Below are 22727 nucleotides of genomic sequence, written 5' to 3' on the forward strand. Positions count from 1 at the left end.
AGAGTAATGAGAACTTAAATTTGAAAGTTAAGTTGAATTACCAGAACAGTTAAAAGCTCTGGAATACATATTACTTGCAGGTCACAGTGTTGTTTTCTTGTCTCAACCATTGAGGGAAGGCCAGATTAATATCATGTGTTCAGGAAGCTCTAAAGTACCTGAGGATTTAAGAAACAAAAAGAGAGACCAAGAACACTTAGCTCTTGGTGGTGACTATCTGGGATTCAAAACTGTAGTTCTGCTCTCTACTACAAGGCATCTGCTGTCTGGTATGTCTCTTGGGTAAGCATTCCCAATGCTGGTATCTACTTCTTGCTAATATTTTCCCTCAACTTACTGCCAGTACTTCATGGTGGGCACTGCTGCAATACTTCCAGATGGCTCTTTAGTACCATTCAATTCCCTAATACTTGACCTGTGTGTTTTTATCTCATGTTTAGGTTTTGAGGAACAAGTTTCAAAGGTAGACTCTGGCATAAAACTGAAGGGGAGAGAAGTACTCTTGTTGGGCTTGACGTCAAAACCTACGCCTGTGCACAGGAGTTGAGGTTTATGGGCGTTAATCTCCTCAGGTCCATAAGCCACTTCTAAATGTTACAGCACACGATATGCTCCAGTGTAATTTCTCTCTTCATATTTGTTACAATAAGAAATTATCAGAAGCCATGAGGCGCATTTCATTTTCTATCCATATAAATAATTTATCATCATGTGACTAAAGTTTATTTTGTTGAAAGGAAAAGCAAGTTCTATGTTGAGGATTGGAGAAACTCATGAACTAAAGTGTTTCCTTGGATTATACTGATTATATGAAGAATTAATGATGCTGATGTAAAAGTTCAGTGATATATTCATTATATCCACAAATTAGAAAATGAATCACACAATTTCATTTTATGGGCTAGAATCATTATTAAAACATATTATTTTTAAATTATGCTGAGATGTCAGTACATCTTAGGTTAGACTAAATTTTGAATTGTTAAAGCCTTCAGATATATTTACACAATGATTTTATCAAAATTCCTTTGGAAGAAAATTTCATACAATTGTAAAAAAAATTTAAATGTGTACATTTGTAAAATTGTGCTTTCTGAAGGAAGTGGGGGCAGTCATATAATTGATAACATGTAAATTATGCCTGAGAAATAATACAATCAACTTATCAAGATCTTTGGTTATAGTACTTATTAATTTTGAAGCATATTGCTTTAGTACTAATCATGTTTTAACTGTTTAGCATCTATCCTATGAATTACTGAAACATAATCTTTAACTTCAATGACTAATTAAAGTAGCTATTTCCTAGAGTATTTTGCCACATCTCTTTGAAATTATCATCTGAATGAACAAAGGGATAGGAAAATGTTTCTACTTTACCACACTGGGTAAGTCAGGTGCAGTGTGTGTCTTTGATGACCAGTAGCACAGTTCCCTGCTGGTGATACTAGAGCTTTCATGGCATTTCTTTCAAGCTCCACAGGTTCTCATGTGACCTTTATAATATTTTGTTGTGTTGGGAACACCTGCATCATCTCCTTCTGATTTAATAGACAGAATAACAAATCAAGGAAGGCAGAAAGTAAGTAACTTTTTCAAGATGCAACTGGAAAACAGAGCTAGGACTAAAAGTGTGATGCTCCCATCCTCAAGCCCTGCGGATGGCCTAATGCATTCATTTGTCTTTGGTTGAAGTACATATGACTACTCCATAGAATTGTTCCAGGGAAGAAGCAAGGTGTGTGTGGAGGGCAGTGGACTTGAGTCAGAAGATTAAGTGCTTAGTCCCATAGCTGGTGCTGCTTCTTTCAAGATTTTAAATAAGCTGATTTTTTCCCCCATCATTAAAATGGAACTAATAAAAATATACCTAGGACTTGCTGGATGTAGGAATTAAATAACATGACACAAATGAAAGGAATTTTTAAATACATGTTTAGCTAGGACTATAAACTGTTGAAATTCTTTTTCATATATGCAAATGTTATTACCGCTAGAATCCATCCAAACATTGTTTAGCCAGTAAACCATCCAGATCATTTCCTTTCTATCTTCTCTCTTTCTTCTGGCTTTTTTGCCATTCTATATTGTTCTTGAAAATGGATGGGGAAGAGGGGCAACTGATTTCACACTTTGCTTCAGAAGTAAAATTTACCTGTAGTTACCAGATTCACTATCTTGATTAGATATCCTTATTACTATTTATTATTTTAATGTTCTACCCTGATGTTTATATTTCTGAAACGGATGTCTATAAAGCAATTAGCTAAGCGGTGGGAGTTACAAGTTTTTAAAATTGGATTTTAAGAGGTGTTTTGTACTTAATTGAATATAAAGGGAAAATAGGCTCAGCATATGAATTTTAAAGCTCACAAATACTTGAAATATTGAAATGATTCTCAACTAAATGATACTCATCTAAAAGCTAGAAGACATGCTTGTACCTCTGTTTCTTCCAAGAACTTGTCTACTGCGACCATGGCTGACTTGGAGACATAAGGGAGATGTGAATAGAAACAGGGGAAGGATCCATAGATTGAGTGGTATGCACTGTTAAGTCTCCGGATTCTCAGGAAGTTAATGTGGTATAGGGCACAGGTACCCCTAGAAAACTTTCAATTAAGACAAGACAAAAAAATCTCCCCAAATCAAAAGACATTGTGGTTCAGTGATGCGTGGTCATGGCTTCTGGTCTTTGGAGTGTAAACAGATCTAAACATCTTGTCTTAGCTTCTAAAGAAATCACACTGACACAGAACCAGGTTTGCAGACCTCATATTGACTCTCCACACCCTAGGTTTCTACATCTTTCTTTGTTCACAACAGTCAGAGACAAATAGGTACTTCGCCTGACTGATGCAAGGCTTATTTAATCAAAACACTTATATATAAGACTAGGTAGTTCCAGAGCTTACTATACAAAAATAAGATGCTAAAGACTACCTTGTGTCCTTAATTCCCAGGATTTCTGGATCTTACAGTAGAAGATCCAAAATCCAAAATAGGTCTAGTTGCTTGCTTTAGCTCTTTCTAATGTCATCGGTAAATTAGACCAAGTATTCAATCTGTCAGTCATGGTCACAAAACCCCCAGATACGTGCTGATGATGCCACAAGGCAAATTAATGACATTAAGATTATTTGAAAAATTAACTTTAATTCCTACAACTAAACAGGCATTGTTCTGGGTTTCTCAACAAAGGTGAAGTATCTACACTGAAATTCAACTAAGTGTGATATCCTTGAACCTGTGTGCCATGTAAAATTCTGCAAAGAAACACCTGTTATAGGCCCAGTTATTTGCTGTGGCTTTTGACAGATAAACATCAGGTTTCAAAACAGCCCTAGTGTAATTCATTAAAAACACAACATTTTTGCAAAACTGTAATGTATGGCACATAATTTCAAATCTGATGTTGCAATTGTGTTTGGTATAAAATATAAAATTTTTTTTTTTTGAAGGACACAGCTTTCTTTCTTTTTTTTTTTTTTTTGGTACTGGGGATTGAACTCGGGTCCTTGCGCTTGCGCAGCAGGCAGCGAAACCACTGTGCTAAATCCCCAGCCCCTAAAATATAAATTTTTAAAAGGAATAATAACTAATTTGTTCATGGTCCCTCTAGGTAAAAGCATTAAGAGAAATTACACAAAGTGCAAAAAAAAAGGGAAACTAAAATTAAACTTGAGAGATTTTAACTAACAAGCTCTGTGTATGCAACTTTCTGTATCATCTTGCCCCACAAATGCAACCAGTGTGTCCCCATTTGTGTGTCCTCAGTACCTTACTGTACTGCATTTCAGTAATATTCTAATCTCTCTGCTGTGATAACACTATGATTAAGTACTTTTATTACAGAAATGTCTCATGACTGCTGATCTTTCCCAGTTTGTTCATTATAGGAAAGGACAATCCAAAATGAAAAAACAAAATCCAGAAAAGCCAATAAATGAGTAATCGGAGCCTTTCTTTAGTGAATCAAACATTGCCACCAAAGAAAACTTTAGCATTCATAGTGCATACATATATCACCTACATTATTTATTTTCAATTTGTTCTTTTCTCTTCTTTGCAGGTGCCCGGAGATGTGATAAAGGACTGCTCGGCTCCGTCTCCGGGCTGAATCAAAGTGGGTCCCTGCTCTTGATCTTCCTTTAGCTTTGTCTAGGGGAAATAAAACTCATTAGATACCAATGCAGTCATTGCATCAATTCAACTCAAGAATGCATGTTGTGACAGGTCACTTTCAAAAGTACATAATAGGCTCATGTTTAGGACACTTAAAATGATGTGCAAGCTGCTGGTGAGATTTTTTAAAATTTTAGTCCTTTATAATTTACGTGTTTTTATCAGTATATTAACTGCATTCATTTTTTAATGAATAAAACATGTATGAGAATAGAGGAACTTTCCATAAGCTCGGAAAGGTTTAAGGAGCAGTAGTCCCTTCTTCCTGCTATTCCACACATATATCCCTGATCCCACTCAACAGTTTGAACAGAAAATTCTTTTCAGAAAATTTCTAACACATATGTTATAGTCACATTTATAATTATTTTTCTTTACATAAATAGAAGCTTACAATAAAAGTTATGTACATATTACTTTATTCACATCAAAATAACTTATAAACCATTTCAAATCTCTACATTGTGATTATGTCCCATTGACTTTAAAGATTAATAGCAATAATTTAAATGATATAACTAGACTTATTAATTTTATTGTTTCTCTCTCATGAATATTTACTTTTATGTAGAATTTAAGAAAAATCTATTTTAAAAAATCCTATAATGAAAACTCTTGAAGGCATAAAACTTCCTGTTTGTGAACAAGGAAACAATCAGTGATGAATATGTTCATTTTGAATTTTTATATTGAGATTCCAAATTTAATTCCAGCAATTTACAATTGAGGTAAGTGACTAGATATGTCTGCTTCACCATACATGCTCAAATTACAAAATATCATATAAATGTTAACATTTTGAAAATTATGAAATATCACATAGTCTGAACTTATACTCTAAAAATCATGGATATGGGTGAGTATACTTTAAAATATTTAGTGTTCATTTCCTTTTTTTTCTGAAGTCAAGCCATATGTTTTTGACAACTTTAAAGTTCAATTAGTACTTATTTATAATAGCTCTTTGCATACTAATTTCATTTTTCATATCATACACACTGCCAAAATTGTATCCAAGGTTTTACTTGACTTTGTGTCTTATTTGGATAGTCTAAAAATTTAAATCTGTTTGTGATGTCTAAACATTACATCTTGCACAACCCCAATTTTTTTCACGTAAAAGTCGTTTTTTAAAATCTATGCATATTTCTTCTCATATCTTTATACCTTTACTTTAACATTTTTGACATTTAAATCTTTAATCTGATTGGACTCTAGCAAAATGAGGTAAGAAACCAGCCAAATTATTTTCCTTCCAAAGTGCTATTGTCCAAAAGAAATAAAGTAGTTATATTACATTAAGAAAAATTTAGTCTTTATTTGCCAGATTAGTCAACATAAATTTCATGCCAATAAATTATATTGTTACTACAATGATTGAAAAATATTTGAAAAGTAAAATCTAATATTTGTCTAAGTTTCATTGTCAAACCTCTCTAGTGTGAATTCTCTCTGATTTCTCTCATTTATAAAAACAATGTGGTTTGGTTCTTACATTGGTGAAGCCATGTGACTACTATGATGGCTACTGTGTATCAGGGCTATGTTCTAGATCTTCAGTATTTATTGTTCCAATTAATCCCTCAAATATCTATGTGATAATGTTACTACTCTCCATTTACAGACGAGAAACCTGAAGGTCTAATAATGTGTCATACAGTCACACTGAGTGATGTAAGGAGTAGACCCAGATGTGAAGCCGGCTTGGTCTAAAGTCCCTACTCCTCCCACCTGTCTTATAAGGACTTCAATCCATGTTGGAAACTGCAGCATTTTGCTGAGTGTCACATGCATAATGGGTAGAAAAGACCCTGCCCTTCCGAGTTTCGACTTCAGAGCTGGAGGACTTTAATGATACTCCCATTCCCACACTACCTGAGATGCTTTAACGACCAACAGATAGGACATTTTATTCACCGAAAAAATCTAATATGATGTTGCAGTTTTTCTTTAATTGTTCACTTTCTACTACATATCTTAAGCTTTTTATAAATAAAATATGCTGCATTGCTATAGATTCAAATCACTAAAAGCATATTAAAGTGCAAAAAATAGTCTCAAAGGTGGTAGCTTCTTTAAAAATTCATAGTTGAACAAAGATTCATTATATTGCTAAAAGTTCAAATCATGTCTTTGTGTGTTAAATTTTTTGATTCACATAGAACTCTGGTAAATCGCACTTGAAAATTTAACTTTTACTACATTAGGGACTAAGTTTAAATGTATTTAAATTTGAAAACAGCTAAAGTTTTAAGACAATGTCTATAGAAATGTGTAAGGACGGCAAGCTTATGCAGTATCACTTGGTTTTGAAATGCCAAGTCAAATTACAAGGCTAACTACAAAATGGAGCCAAGTAATATCTATGACAGTGAGACAATTCCCTTTTAGTGTAGAACTCTGATTAATAGCTGAGATTTTCCAAATCAAACAATAGCAATTTTTTTTTTTTTTTTTTGGTACTGGGGATCAAACTTGGGACCTTGAGCTTGTGAGGCAGGCTGGAACAATAGCAATTTTATCATCTTAATAAAGGGCTCATCAGAAGGAAAGGTTACAGACACATGCTTCTCTTGGTCTTAGGTCTAAGGGGAAGAAAGGAAATTCCTCACAATTTGTAGTTACAATTTAATTCTTATGTAAGATTGAGTTTCAGAATCATTGTACTTATGTGATCTAAAATCTTTAAAGCAGAGAAAGGAATTTAAAATGGTACTAGATAGTGACTTCTGAATAAAATAAAAATCATAAAGTGAATACAGAGTAAGTAATTCTTTAAAAAGTATTAAAAATATTCATTATAGTAATATTTGTGACGTGTATATATACAAAACATATCAATATATACAGAATTGGGGGCTGGGGATTTAGCTCAATGGTTCCGGCACCTGCCTTGCAAGCGAAAGGTCCAGAGTTCGATCCCCGGTACCAAAAAAAAAAAAAAATATATATATATATATATATATACACACACACACACAGAATATACACATGTGCATTTGTGTATATTTGCATAATTAGAAAAAAGACATATGTCCATAAACAAAAAATGCATAAATTGTGGCATAAGAATGGCACAGAATATTATATAATTCAGTCAAACTGCATTTATGTCGGTCTTACATAAAAAATGAATGAAATAATTCCTGACTATTTATATAGAACTGTCTCAAAAATACAGAGAATGAAAACAACAACAACAAAGAATTGCAAAAAACTGAGCAACATTTTAAAAAATATTCAGATGTATGCAAAATTAATATATTCTTTAAAGAAATGTATAACTGTTTTAAAACTATACATAAGCAGATGACAGCAACTAGCTACAAATAAAGCTGAGAGATAGTCTGTAGTATGGATACCCTGTGCCCTAATAAACTATATTAGTAAAATCCTACTGCTTTAATTGAGTTTGAGGGTCATGATGATTTGTAGTGATATTTTATAATGCATACATTATTATATTAATATATATTACCTTTTTATAGAAGCATATTTTGTAACTAAAAAGGTAAGTAAAAAGTAGTACTGGACTGCTCAGCAATGGGGCCTGAGAAAATTCTTTGCAGTGGTGTTGGGGCACAAAATGGTTGAGATGGATGATCTGGGGTTTACATCCGAAAAATGAATACTGTTAAGAAGGGGGAGAGGTAGGAGAGGGAGGTATATTCCTGACAGAACAAATGAAATGTGTAAGCACCTTAGGTAAAAAGGAGCTCAACATTTTTGAAGAAATGAATCTTGAAGGATTAGGATACAGGAAATGGGAAGAAGAGAGATAAAGGGGAAATGAAGGCAGGTAGAGGTCAATAGATCATTCAAAGCCTTTGAAGCCACATTAAAACTTTGTTCCTGACTCTAAATGCAATGATGAAAGTATTAGTTAAGGAGCAGCTTTAGCTGTTGCAGCAAGACCATTAATATGTGTTTGTAGCAGCTTAGATAAGGAAATGCCTTTTTCTCTTTCATTACCTTCCTTCTCTCCCTCTGTATGTGTGTGAGTGTATTGATTTTTCTGTCTCTCTTTTTTTTCTGGAATGTGGCAGGGTTAGTACTCTACAGTGGTGGCACCGTGCTTCACAAGAAACCTGTTCTCCAGCCCAAGGCACCTCCTTGGGAAGAGGGAAGAGCAAGTAGATGACAAGAAGCTTCCTGTGTGGGAGGTGGAAGCTGTAGCAGGCAGTTCTACTCACATCCCACTGGCCACATCCAGTTACCAAAGAGTAGGGGAAATGCAGTCTCTAGCTAGGCTGCTCTGTGCCTGTTAAAACAGTGGTAAATCGAGGAGAGTCCCATTATTTGCAAATGAGCTCTGGCTGATAATCAACGATTTTTGCACTTGAAGCCGTAACAAGATGTTAAACAATCAAGTGGCATGAAAACATTTTATAATTTTAAAATAACACATTTACTTGTAATACGTGCATTGTTAGAAAAAAATCAAGAGGTTTTGAAGGGATTACCCAGGAGCCCATTTTAGCAGATCTGTGGAAACATGATGATAATTTAGGCTAGAATGGTAGTAGTAGGCGTGAAACAAAGTTGACACATTTAAAACACATTTAGAGAATGCAGTTGCCTGACTTTGTCAAGTAACTCATTATGAAATTATCTACTAAGAGAGTTTCAAGAGAGATGAGAAAATCTGGGCCTTCCAAATGTAATAGGACAACTGTGAGGGCACAAAAAAGAATATGAAAAGAAAAAGTGCAAAAGAGACAAAATGACTAATGTGTCCAAGAGTGTAAGGGAAGAGAATATTTCAAAGAAGAGAGAAAGGGGCCATGGTTCTTCAGACTTCACTTTGTTGAGTGATTTTACATAGAAGAAACATCCAATCCTGCTCTTATAATAGGAAAGAAAGGGAAGATTGATTAGACAGGAAAGTAAACATACAGGATTGATGGCAAGAAGACAAAATAACTTCCTTCCTTCTTCCTTCCTTCTTCTTTTACTCCCTCCTTCTCCTTTCTTTTCTGTTTTCTTCCATTTCTTCTTTTTCCCTTTTTTGACTTTGAAAATGAAATCAAATGCGAAGGTGAAGGATAATAAGTAGGAGCTGTCTATTTGAAGATAGTAAGGAATGCTTGAACTCTTTCCAAGGCCGGTAAGTGCAGTAATAACACGTTGAGGAATTGTACCAGTTCCTATGAGGCTACTAACAATAAATTTAGCAAAGTTCCCATCTGCTTTCATGTCAGCTTTATCCTAGATTTTTTTTATTCATCAAGAACATAGATTGTTGATTCTTTTGAGTTTGTAGCTTTGCCAGATGAGTATAGAGAAAATAGAGAGGTGCAAATGATTTTAGAATACATCCAAAAAAGACTAGTATAAACCAGAAAAAAATTAAGATAGAAAGAAAAGGAAAACAGCAGTAGAGGACTAACAGGAACAAGGTGAAAATTTCAGTGATCTTCAGATTATCAGGTCAAAACCATAAGGGAATATCAGTAAGCAATCAGTAAGCAAGATCATGAAATAAACAATTTTAGTTATTAAGTAATACCAAGTGATAAAAATTCCAGGAAAAAGTCAAAGTATGGTTCTTGATCAGTGAGTTAAGACTTCTCAATAAAGCATCATGCATGAGCTCTATTACCTTAGCCTCTGTCATGATCTACACTTTATACTAGGAATTTGGTCTTGGTTTTCACTGAATACTTACTTTATTAGGCATTAGTTTTTTCATTTACTGAAAAGAAAACTAAAGGTCCCAGAAATTATGTACTTTCCTGAATTTGAACAGTTAATAAATGAATGGTTGATATTTGAATTCTCAATGATCTCACTATGTTTTCTTCTAACTTAGCATAGTAAAGTACAGGCCACTGAGCAGTGGACAGTTCTTAGAGATGTTATCCAGTAGAGTCAAAATGAATCTCCCCTAGAAATTATTTTATGTGCTAGACAGGATCTTCCTCATTTCATTTGCTTTCTTGTATCAAAATAGACATACTGGAAAATGCTCCCTCTCCTATTATCATCTTAGGTTCCCTTTCTTCTCCACATTGCCTCAGATTTTCCCTTTTGCATTGCAACCTATTTTCATAAAATGTTTTTAATGGTGCTAGAGCAAGTTCCTCATTTAAATACTAAAGTAGAGACTTATGGTTCAAGATAGCTAAGAAAAAGCCCTTAGTAAAAGATTACAATGAAAGCTATGAGTTTTTATGTGAAATATATACCATTGAAAGCAAAAGGCTGTTAGAAACATAAGAAATTTGAAAACTCAAAATCACAGTGATGTAGTTTAAACTTCTCTCAGATAATTGGTAGATAATAAACATATATGTCTATGGTATCTATCAGAGTGTCCATTCTGTTCAGCTGCACTTGGAACACTCATTTTGTACTGAAGAGAATTTCAAACATATTCCACACCCCCCCCAAAGTCATGTTGGTGAAAAAAAAAATGCGTCTAATGGTTCAAACTATTACCATTTGAATTTTTAATGCTCTTTCTACCTCTTTATTTTAAGAAAAATTAGTAAGTGAAGTTACTTACAGACTTTTGGAAATGAATGGATATTATTGTATTATATTTTGAATTTGCATATCTGTTTACAGTTTGTGAAAATGTTCTCAACTTGCTGAAACAAAGTGGCAAACATTTCAACTTTGATTGTTATGAGAAAGAAAGGAAGATAATTTGCTTTTCAATTAACTTTGTAGTTCAACTGCATACAGGTAACATGCTATATATGAAAATAATTACTAACTGAACCATGAGTACCTATTAAATAATGAAAAAAGTTAGGGGCCGGGGATTTAGCTCAGTGGTTTTGCCTCCTGGTGCGCAAGCCAAGGACCCAAGTTCGATCCCCGGTACCAAAAAAAGAAAAGAAAAGAAAAGAAAAAGGTAGCAGTTTATTTATAATTGACTTTATTCAACAATCTAGGAAGTTCACAGCCATCAGCAGTTCCAGTGCTATTTCAGGTGTGATGGGAAATTTGGAAATCTTGTTGGAGTTGTTAGTGTAGCAAACCTTGTAGGTAAAGCAGATTTTGAAAGCACATGTGAAGGGAATCTCTCTCAAACTGACCTCACTGGTTTCATTTTTAGCAGACTGACCTAACCGGGTCACTCATCATGGCTTTTATTGCTCCTTATGTTAGTACACACTCTCTTTTCACAATTAATTCATCCCCATGGAAGATAGCAATTTGCCATACATGGCATCAGGGCCTTCGTAGTCATCTATTTGGATGGTCTTCTTCTCCCATCCATTACGTTCTTAAATAACTCCCCGTGGTCCCATGGGGACTTTAGTAGTTTCTTGTTGGCACACTTCAGCCCCCAGAGCCAGGCCCTTCGTTACTGCCACAGCCCACACTCTAAGGCTGCTTAGAATATTGTTTCAAAAAAGAAATGTTTCTAAGCCTACTTGGTATTCAAACCCAATGAATGCAATCAAACGTGGATCACAGGAAAATTAACTTACAGCACATGTATTTTATAAGATATCATAAAACAAATACATAAAACAAAGTAGGTATTTGAAATTCAAAACATGCAGAACTATTCTTCAAGTCACAACACAAACATAATATTCTATAAGAGCAGAATAAATAAGAGTAAGTTGGAAATTTATAGGAAATAAAAATGAGTTAAATAGAAACAAAACTTTTTTAAAAAATTGTAGTCAATTAAAAGCTGACAATTCTATTCAAGGACAAAAATAGAGATAATATAATAATACTGATTAAAAGGTCCATACCTTTTAGATCTTAAAAATTATGAGGTTAAATTTTGCAAAATTATACTTGCATAGTCCTCCAGATTAGATGAATACTTTGAAAGGAGGACTCACTTAGCAAAATAGGTCTAAAAACTAATAAAAGCCATAAATAGATCTGTAACAGTGGAAGAAATAGAGAAAGAAGCTATTTCATTTCTATTGGTTATCACTTTCTAAGACCCATGTTAAATATTTTTAAAGGTGAATGTTACCAAACTTTGAAGGAAGAAATAATTATTTTAACAGCTTCAGAGAATAAAAAAGACTGAACATTTCTGAATTGAATACTTAAGTGTATAAGACTCTAATACCAAAACTACATGGGTATTAAAAAAATCATAGCACACTTTCACTTATGGACACAGATGCAAAGATATTAAATAAAACATCAGTAAACTGAACGTAGAAGTCCATTGAAAGAAAAATGTACCACAGTCATATGAGATTTATATAAAGGATGGGCTCAACTCACAAATCTTTCAGCAGATTTATAAAGAAGAAGCCATCTCTGTAAATAGTGATTTTTTTACATAACTTTCATTTCTTTAACAAAATCAACTTCCCATTTTGCAAGCAATAAAAATTATCATTGCTGACTAGATACAGAGTATCAGTAGCTAAGGGTATAACCATATTTAATGAGATGACAGTTTTGACAATTTATAAAAGACCACATCTTTTTAAAGTAGAAAACAAAGGTAATATAAACTCATTATGGAAAATTTGAGAAAATATAGAAAAATTTAAAATAAAGAATACTTGATTACCTTCAATATCAAATCTCATATATTTCCTTCCAAATTTTTACTGCATTTATCCTCTATAAACTGAATTGCAATTATAGAGTACATACGCATTCATTTCTTTGAATATTAAAAAAATTTGCATTTTACAAAATCTAGAGTTACAAAGGGTGTGAAAAAAATGAATATTTTTATAATGCCATCTTTGAAAAATAATCTAACACTTTGGTGAATTTATAGTTTGGTTTTGCTCTAGGCTTTCTTTTTTCCCATCACTGACCTCCCATTATATAAAATAACCCTACACATAATTAACAAAAGAACACAGATACTGACTATAAAAAGAGCTTAAGGGAGAAACATATATGGACAATAGAATTGTGACTGTACTATTAGTTTTACACAATTAAAGCAAAAGTTTATTACTTAGTTCATTCAACATGAATTTAAAATACATACAAACTTTTTCAAGGTTTTATATGCTAAGTAGCCACTTTTCAGTAACTAAGTCCTATTTTTATGAGAGAAATGAAGAATGAGACTCTTCCAGAGTTGTAGCACATGCTACAGATACACTGCCCAGAGGTTAAAGGACTTAAGCCTACAGTTGCTGGAAGTGAGCCTGTCCAGAACTCTCCTCTCAGCCCTCAGTCCACTCTGGAATTGCCCTCCATTGAAGACATTGGCCTTGACAAAGATCAAATCCCATTTCCAGAATAGCCTGTGTCCAATTGCCAGTCCATATGGGAGTATAAAGGGAGGCCTGCTGCTTGATTCAAAAATACCAAAGGCCACTTGGATGTAGCCTGTGTTGAACCTGAGTTGGAGTCAGCCAGTATCTTTCTGTAATTACATTTTAACCTATCTTCTCTGCCCAGTCTTCCCTGCGTTCCTTTACACAAAATTTGACCCGAGAACACTTGGTGCTCCCAGTTTTGCAGCTCACCCACTGTTCTCAGGCCCCGTAGGGACAGCTGGTTGGGTTGGGGTTATGGTTAGGGGTGTTAAGTAGTCGTCTGACTGGTGAGAGTCACTGTCTAGACTGTGGATGTCCCCCTGCGGAAAAAAGCTATTGACACACAGAAATGACTAGAGCTGAAAGGGGAATATTGTAGGGGATGACAAACAGGCCTGATTTATTCCAAACTGAAGAGTCCTTCTGAATTCATAGATAAGTGGTCCAAATTAGTTAAGAAAAGACATGAATTTATATCTTCTGCGTTCTTAAACTTGCAATTCTGAGTAATTCAGTGACATCTTTTTTTTTTTTTTTGGTACCGGGGATCGAACGCAGGACCTTGTGCTTGCAAAGCAGGCACCAGAACCACTGAGCTAAATCCCTGGCCCAATTTTGAGTAATTCAATTGGAAGTCATCATCAAATCATATTTTAAGAGAGTTATATGAATTGTGTTATGATTTTCCATATACTGAATTGTTATGAATTTGTTACTCTTAGAGTACCAAAAAAAAAAAGAAAAGCCTACTCATCTGCAATTCTAGGATAAGCAGAAGCAGACTGCTTAAAACAAACTGGGTATAGAAAGAAATGAATTGTTGTCTGTAGAAATTTAAAAACACTTATAAATCCAACTGCATTTGGTCAGTTTTTTATTAGCATTATGTGTTGGCATTCCTAAACGAATATCTTCTGTTGGTCTAGTTTAAACACAATTGATGAGGTCAGCAATGAATTTTAATAATATACGTAAGGTTGAAATTAGTGTATTTGTAGGAAAATTAAAACTGAGAGGAAATATTACTAAACCACCTATCTGACAGAATATATGAAGAAGTCTCAAAACTCAACATTAAGAACACCAAACTGGAGGGTGGGAGGTAGTTGAGAATGCTCAATGAAACTGTGAAGGAAAGTTCTTCGGAAAAAGTGCCCATCCCTCTACCCCAGAAGCAGAGCCAGCCCTTGGACATCCCCAGGTCAGACCTTCAGTTAACTTCAGGGTAATGTGGCTGGATCAAGTGAGGCTGGCTTTGGGAAGACAGAGAGAAGAGGGGACTGAGTTCCAAGGCTGACACCTAAAAACACGAGTAGTCGGAAGTTCAGCTGGTCCCAGCACCCAGAGGAAGCTCCCCACCTCCATCCCAGGCTCCTAGAGCAGAGAAGCTCAGCCAGTCCCAGCACCTGGAAGGAAGCTTCCCCGCTGCCATCCCAGGCTCCTAGGGCAGAGAAGGTGAGCCGGTCCCAGCACCCAGAAGGAAGCTACCCTACCACCATCCCAAGCTCCTAGGGCAGGGAAGGTGAGCTGAGTGGGCCCCAGAAGCATACCCCACCCCGTGGAAATGAGAAGACACATAAACAAGCCACAAAAACAGACTTCCAGATCACCTACAGCAATCCCAAAGGGAAACAAGATGAAACAATCTGATACTCAACCACCTGGACTCTCTGAACTGGCAACAAAAGAGGATCTGGGAAAAATGAAATCAGAAATAATTACTCAGATAACAGCAAAGATTTTGCTCATGGTGCAAGACATGATTAATAAATCTAGAGAGAACACAGATAAAAAAATAGAGGATCTGAGGAACATGATGGAATCCCAACATAGGAAACAAATGGAATCCATAAAACAGATACAAACAGATTTCCAAGAGATTAAAAACTCCGTTGAAAGTCTGAGCAGCAGAATGAACCAATGTGAGGATAGAATTTCACATACAGAAGATAAGATTGCAATTAGTGAGGAGGAAAAGAAAAATTGCTTTAAAATTGTAAGGGAACATGAGAAATCAATCCAGCAGCTGCTAGATGATGCAAAGAAGAATAACATAAGACAGATTGGAGTCAATGAAGAAAGAGGAGAGAGTGCAGATGATATAAAAAAACTGTTCAGAGCAGTGATGGCAGAAAACTTCCCAAGCAGGGGAAAAGAACTTGACATACAGATAAGTGAGGCATATAGGACTCCAGCTAGCCTTAACCAAAAAAAAACTACACATAGGCATATAATAGTTAGGATTCCAGAAATCCAATAGAAGAACAAAATTCTACAAGCAGTGAGAGAAAAGAAACAAATCACATACAAAGGAAAGCCCATCAGAATTACAGCAGACTTCTCAATGCAAACCCTCAAGGCAAGAAGAGCTTGGGCTGATGTATTTCAAGCCCTAAAGGAAAACAGCCTCCAACCCAGATTGATGTACCCTGCAAAACTATCTTTCAAAATTGATGGAGAAATAAGATACTTTCATGATAAAGAGCACCTCAGGAACTTTGTGAATACCAAACCGGCACTCCAAAAAATTTTAGACAATACCCTAGGAAAAGACAGTGAGGATCACAACACCAGGAAACCCAGCAGAATGAATCCATTGGGCATGACAAATTAAACACAAAGGGGGAGAATCCAACAAAAAGAAAAAGTCATGACAAGGTTTTTAAAACTTTTAACTTCATCTCCCTAATGAGTGTATAATTCAATCTTATTATTGTACTGATTAGTATTTTTCTGATTCTAGAGTTGCACACCATTCCTTGTGCTATACTGGCTATTTATCATCTTCTTATGTCTACATTTTAATTGGGTTGTCTATTAATGAGCTGTAAGAGTTCTTTATATATTCTGGTCATAGGTTATATGCATTGGAAATATGGTCTGTTTAAGGACCACTTTTCATTTTAATGATGTCATTTAAAGTTCTAAATATTGATGGAATCTCATTTATCCATTTTTTTCTTTTATACATCATGTCTTTTGTATCCTAGGTAGTTCTTGCCTACCCTGAATTCATAAATATTTTCCCTTATAATTTCTTCTCAAAGTTTCATACTTTTAGGCTTTCTTATTTAGGTTCATAGATCCCTTCAAATTATTTTCATGTATGGAAAAAAAGGGTTGAGGTTAATTTTTTATATACAGATACCAGGTGTTGCAGTGCCGTTTGCTGCAAACACTATCTCTTCCTCGGCTCTTGAATTGAGTTTATATTCTATAAAATGCTAATGTTAAATAATCTTTCAAAACTCAGTGGACCATATATATGTGGTTCTATTTCTAGATTCTCTGTTTTATTCAAATGATCTATATATCTTTCCTTACACCAACACTGCCTTGATTACTGTAGCTTTAGAAGAAGTCTTAAAATTAGGTACTAAACATCTTCCAACACTGTTTTGTTTTTGTTTTTGTTATTTAACTTTTCTAGGTCCTTTGTACTCCTACATAACTTTTAAATTTCAATATCCAATTCTTCATTTATAGCAAGTATACACAGACCTGAACTTTTATATATACCTTGTGTTTTCTAATCCTGCTAAATTCAAGTACAAGTTCTAGGGGCTCCTAGAGATTTCTTAGTATTTTCTCTGTAGATGATCATTTCATCTACATATAAAGATTTTGCTTCTACCTTGCCAATCCTATCCTAATTGTGTCATTTTATTGCCAGACTATTTTGGGGGGCCTAGGTTTCAAAGTTTAATGGACAGATAAAGAGTAAGCATATCTGCCCTTGTTCCTCACCTTAAGGAGAAAGCATTGTATCTTCTCCATTCATATAAGGTATTCTCGCTGGAAGTATGGAGTACATGTCTTTAATCTGTTGAGAAGGTTCTGTTCTACTTCTAGTCTCCTGATAGCTTTTACCATGAACAGCTGTAGAATTTAGTCCAATACTTTTTCTCCAACTACTGACAGGATCATATGGCTTTTTCCTTTCCTCTGTTAAAATGATTACTTTTGGGGGTGGATCTTCCAATGCTGAACCAACACTGCCATCCCTATAACAAAACCACTTTCTACATCCTGCCAGATCTGACTTCCAATAGTTTGTTTTGTTAAACAAATTTCTATCTATGTTCATACTTTTTTCTTCTATTATCTTTATCCAGTTTTAGGATTAGCACAATGTCGAGTTCCTGAAATGAGGGGAGAAGTGTTCCTTCTTTTTTCTGCTTTAATTGTTTGATATAATTTATCAGTTAAAATGTATATGAGCCTGCTGTTGTCATATAGGTAGGTTTTTAAGCTAGGAATATACTTTCTTTAATAGGTGCTATTCAAATTTTATATTTCCTCCAGAGTTAGTTTCATTAATTTGTCTTTCAAGGTACTTAGAAGTTGTCACATTGATTTCAAAAAAGATTTTTGTAATATGCTTTCTATATCCTTTTAAATTCTGTAAAATCTGTGGTAATGTCTCCTAGATCTTAATATTGTAATTTTAAAAATGTATAACTGATATTGTGTAACAGGAAGAAAAGGTCTAAAAGAGCCGGGGAATTGAGAGGGGTAGGGGAAGGGAAAAAAGGGAAAGGAAAAAATATGAGAAGAGGAGAAAAATGGAAACAAGGTCTTTGTAAATAGGGAAGGGTGGTGGGGGTGAAAGGAGGGCAAGGGAAGGGGAAAAAAAATAAGAACCAAGAGACTCATGTAATGGTACAAGATCCCAATGATGAATGTAACTGTATTTTATACCTAAAATGTACCAATAAACTTAATGGAGGGGGGGAAAGAAGAAAACCAAACAATCCAATTAGAAAATAAGTGAAAGACTTGAAGAAACATGTCACTAAAGAGTAGTAAGAATGACAAATAATCATGTGAAAAGATGTTAAGAAACACTAACCATTAGGCCCTGAAAACTGTGACTATAGATATCAATATATACCTACTACAATAACTATAATAGAAAATAGTTACAATAATAAAATGCTAATGCTTATAGAGAGAAAATGGATTTCTTATATATTTCTAATGTAAAGTGATATAGTCACTCTAGAAAATTTTTTGGCACATATATCACTGTGGTATGATTCTTTTAATTCTTTGGGGAAGATACCCAGCAGGGGAAGAGCTGGGTCAAATGGGACCTCTAGCCTTAGTTCTTTGAGGTATCTCCATACTGATATATGAACACCCATGTTTATAGTGGCACAGTTTGTAATAGCTAAAGCTTGGAAACAGCCCAAGTGCCCATCAACTGGAAACTGGATAAAGAAGATGTGTTGTTTTTTTTTAATATAATGGAGTACTACTCAGCCATAAAGAACAAGAAACTAGAGACATTTATAGCTAAATGGATGCATATTGAAGCCATACTCTTAAGTGAAATAAATAGTACACACATGTGTAAATACTGAATAGTTTCTCTAGTGTGAGAAACTGAAAGTGTAAATAAGGATTAAAATGATTAAAATGAATAATTGATAATTTGAAATAGGAAAAGGTCCAAAGGTGTAGGGGTAGTGGGAGGGGAAGGGGAAAGGAAAGAAGAGAAAGGAAAAATTATGAGAAAAGAAAAAAAAATGGAAAAGAAATCTATGTAAATAGGAAAGGGTGGAGGGGGTGAAGGGTGCACAGGTAATGGGGAAAAAGTAAGAACCAAGATACATCATGTACAGGTACAAGCACCCAATGATAAATGTAAACATTGTATACCTAAAATGTACCAATAAAAGAATAATGATAAAAAAAAGAATTGTTGAGCTGTTAAAAAAAAAAGAATTTTTTTGGCAGTTTTTTAAAGGAAAAAAAATCCCAGTCATATACTTACCATGTAAAAAAGCAAAAATGGATAATTATCCTGAGAAATATAAACAATCTCACAAAACCCATGTCCAGCTGTTCACAACAGATTTCCAAAATTTGGAAATAAGCAAAATGTCCTTCAATGCGTGAATGGTTAAATAAACTGGTGTATCCATACCATGAAATATAGCAGAGGGGGCAAAAAAGAACAAATTAAGTAGATGGCAACTTGGATGGCTCTCCAGAGTATTATGTTCTGTGAAAGAACTGATATCAAAAGGTTACATGCTATGTTATTCATTTATGTAACATTCTCTAGAGATTAGTGGTTATCAGGGGTTAGGGAGAGATGACACTACAACTATAGGAGGATGTGAAGAAAGAGACCTTTGTGGTGATGGGATAGCTGTGTATCTCGATTATGTTTCTGGTTACACAAATGTACACATACAACTGGATAAAACTGCACACATGTATTATATCAAATTGGTTTCTTGGTTTTGACATGCACCATAATCATATAAATTTTAACCACTGGGAAAACTGAGTGAAGGGTACTGGGCCTCTCCATACTTCCTGAGAATCTAGTTATTTCACAATAAAGAATTGAAAATACTTTCAGATTGTGAAGAGGTATTAGTCTATTTTATTAATTTCTAGTGGTATATTGAGGTCTTTTTAATTGCTTTCAACACATGAAAATTTGAGTGGCATAAAATCCTGGAATTGATTTTGTATGTTCAGTGGTGTTAGCCCATCCCATCAGTTTGTGTGAATTTGAAAAAGGTTATCCCTCAAAGCATGTGATTTCATCTATTGTAAAATGATTATAATGAATTTATTTAGTTAAAAATACTTTATTCTTATGTGCCATAAAATTTATCATAAAAGATATGCATTTACATGTCTATAAGGCAAATGTATATTTTTTATATCTATTGTTCATACATTTTGAGATACATATGGCTTATTACTGTATTACGGATGTTTAAAATGGACCCTGGTCAATAATTGGTTCTTTAATTTTTTAAATGAATGAACATACTAAGAAAAATACTTCCCTGTTAGGTATTTTGGAGGGCAATGGGCATTTGGATGCCTGGATGATAGGGAATTTGGCTAGGTGCATCGCTTATCAAACAGTCATTGTCACCATCATTATTTTCAGCTCCTGCCTTGTAAAATCTGTTTTTAAGAGAAATTTTCAAGACTACTGAAGGGCTAGACTTTGTATTTTACAAATTCATATGTGTTTCTATAGCTTCTCACGTAATTATTTTTAATTTACTTATTTTATTGACATTTTGAGGTAAATATTTTGAGTACAATATGTGTACAAGAAAAAATAGACACATCAAAATTATGGAGCTTCATTTCCAATTGGTAGAGATCTTGAGTATCTAAGTCAGGGGAAGATAATGAGGAAAATTCTGAGTGCTTTTGGCTTACTTTCTGGGACCTGGGGTGTATCAACTTTTCCATCTGCCCTGTGGTGAGGAAAACTTCCTCATCCTTCTTACACACTAGGTTGACAACAAGATGGAATTTTTAATGTTTTGTATTGTTTTCTTTTCCTTATTATCAAAGATATTAAATGTAGGCCATAATTAATTTAAATTAGAAATACTTATTAAGATTTCTAAGTTAGAATTCTTAGATTACTGGGATTCTGGGTTACATGCTTTTTAACCATAGTGAAAAATATCTATATGTCCCACCCTTCCCAAAAAATATAATTTCTAAAACGGAATGTATAGCTTCCAAGATATTTCCTATTAATAGAAAATTAGTCTTCAGTGTGAGATACGTTATGACTCAAACATCCTTCACCCCTAACACTGGTCAGTGTCTGAGGCTCACATGCTTTGTATATTGATTATATAGTAGATGGTCTTATTTGAGCCCTTGTATCAATTCTCGCCCTTCACTAGAGGTTTACTGGATTAACAAATGCATATCCAAATCTACTTATCCACTTTAAGCAAATCTAGATTAAACAAAGACACTTTTACTCTTTTATGGTTGTAGATTTGGTTTTTGAGGGAGAGTTATAAAAAAACCAACACTGTAAACATAGAATCAATAGTCTAAAATACTCTAGTATCAGAATTTTCTTTTGAGACACATTTCTCATTCTTATCTATTTCAAAACCTGAATCAAATACTGGATTTGTGGTCAAATTAGAAGCTTGACCCTTACCAAATTTATGATCTTAGAGCATCAAGATATCACTTGAAAATCTGAAACTCTAAGACAGCGTGGGGTCACTTTCAAAAATTACAACCTGAAACCTATTTGTGTAAGTCTAATCTTAGAATATTACAAATTCATATAAAACAGAAAATGGTGCACTGTAATCCAAAATTTTATGCATCAAATTGACTAGATTATAATTGTAAATAATTTGAACACTAAATATTGCTGGAAAAGTATTTTCTAGATACAGTTAAAATGTCCAATCAGTTGATTTTCAGTAGATTATCACTGAAATGTAAGTGGCCGCATATAGTTAAGTGGAAATTTTCTGAAGAACAAATTCTACCTTGAAACAGAATCATTGGCTTCCACCTGAGAGGTTCCAGTTGAGCCTACAGATTTCGTACTTGCCATCCTATGCAATTACATATGTCAATTCCTTGGAGTATATCCTTGTGCACACAAATGTACACCTCTGTATCCCTATCTAGGTAACTAGCTATGTCACTGTCTATGCATCTATGTATTTACTATCCATCTATCTACCTGCTACTGTTTATCTGAAGAACCCTGAGAATGGGAAGCAGAAGTGCCTACAATAACTACTTAAACATCAGTGATCCAAGCTGATACACCCATCACCCAGCTTAAGCAAGTATGAATACAGGTATAGTTTTATTTATTTCCACTCACTTACCTCCTCCAGGTCATCCTAATCTATCTATCTTCTATCTATTATCTCTCTACTTATCTATTTACATATGTACATATATATGAAAAATGTTGGAAAAATACAAGCACAATGTCCATCGCATCAGAATGTAATAATTCTGTAATATTATCAAATACTCAGCTGCTGAGCAGCAGTGGTTTTTATGATTGGATCTTCAGGTTCCTAGGGTTAGAGGTGATATTGCGGGAGTTAGAAATATGGGAATGAGACAAAAAGCCACCAGCTAAATGCTCTAGGTCAGTAACCAAAGTTCGAGAGTAATGCTGCTACCTCGTATCTATTTTACTAAATGGGATTCTGAAAGTTTTATTCAACGAAAAAGTTCTGTCATGAAAAAAAATTAGAAATTACCAAATAGGTAAAGAATAATGCTATTCAAAATAACAACACTAGTTCTAAATTTGTCAAACTAGAAAAAGTACACTTATTAGAGAAGTGGTTTGGATGTTGCAGGAGATATTTTAGCTCACAGAAGAAACTGGTGTGAAGGACAGATTATTACGGTGTTTAAAAACCTCGTTACTGATAACTTGGTACAGAAATACAGAAAAATGAGTTACTGCTTGGTGTTACAGTACTTTAATCATATTTTTATCTATGTAATTGTTTTATTAACTTTAGTTGTGGTGTAAGGGGA

The 22727-nt window shown here is 34.3% G+C and overlaps 1 protein-coding gene and 1 pseudogene across 2 annotated transcripts in view; both read right to left on the reverse strand.

Moving 5' to 3' along the window:
- Positions 1-22727, reverse strand: part of Kcnh8 (potassium voltage-gated channel subfamily H member 8) — a 347961-nt gene that overhangs the window by 148828 nt on the left and 176406 nt on the right. For both annotated transcript variants that reach the window (XM_004864270.3, XM_087182236.1), the window contains exon 4: positions 4034-4161. In XM_004864270.3, the coding sequence (XP_004864327.1) occupies positions 4034-4161 (128 nt within the window). The remainder of the gene's footprint in view (positions 1-4033; positions 4162-22727) is intronic.
- On the reverse strand, positions 10849-11753 carry LOC147826444 (elongin-C pseudogene; annotated as a pseudogene).

Source organism: Heterocephalus glaber, unplaced genomic scaffold (genome assembly GCF_053883595.1).
Source record: "Heterocephalus glaber isolate CG9 unplaced genomic scaffold, H.glaber_assembly_v1.0 deba00001472, whole genome shotgun sequence".
NCBI lineage: Eukaryota > Metazoa > Chordata > Mammalia > Rodentia > Bathyergidae > Heterocephalus > Heterocephalus glaber.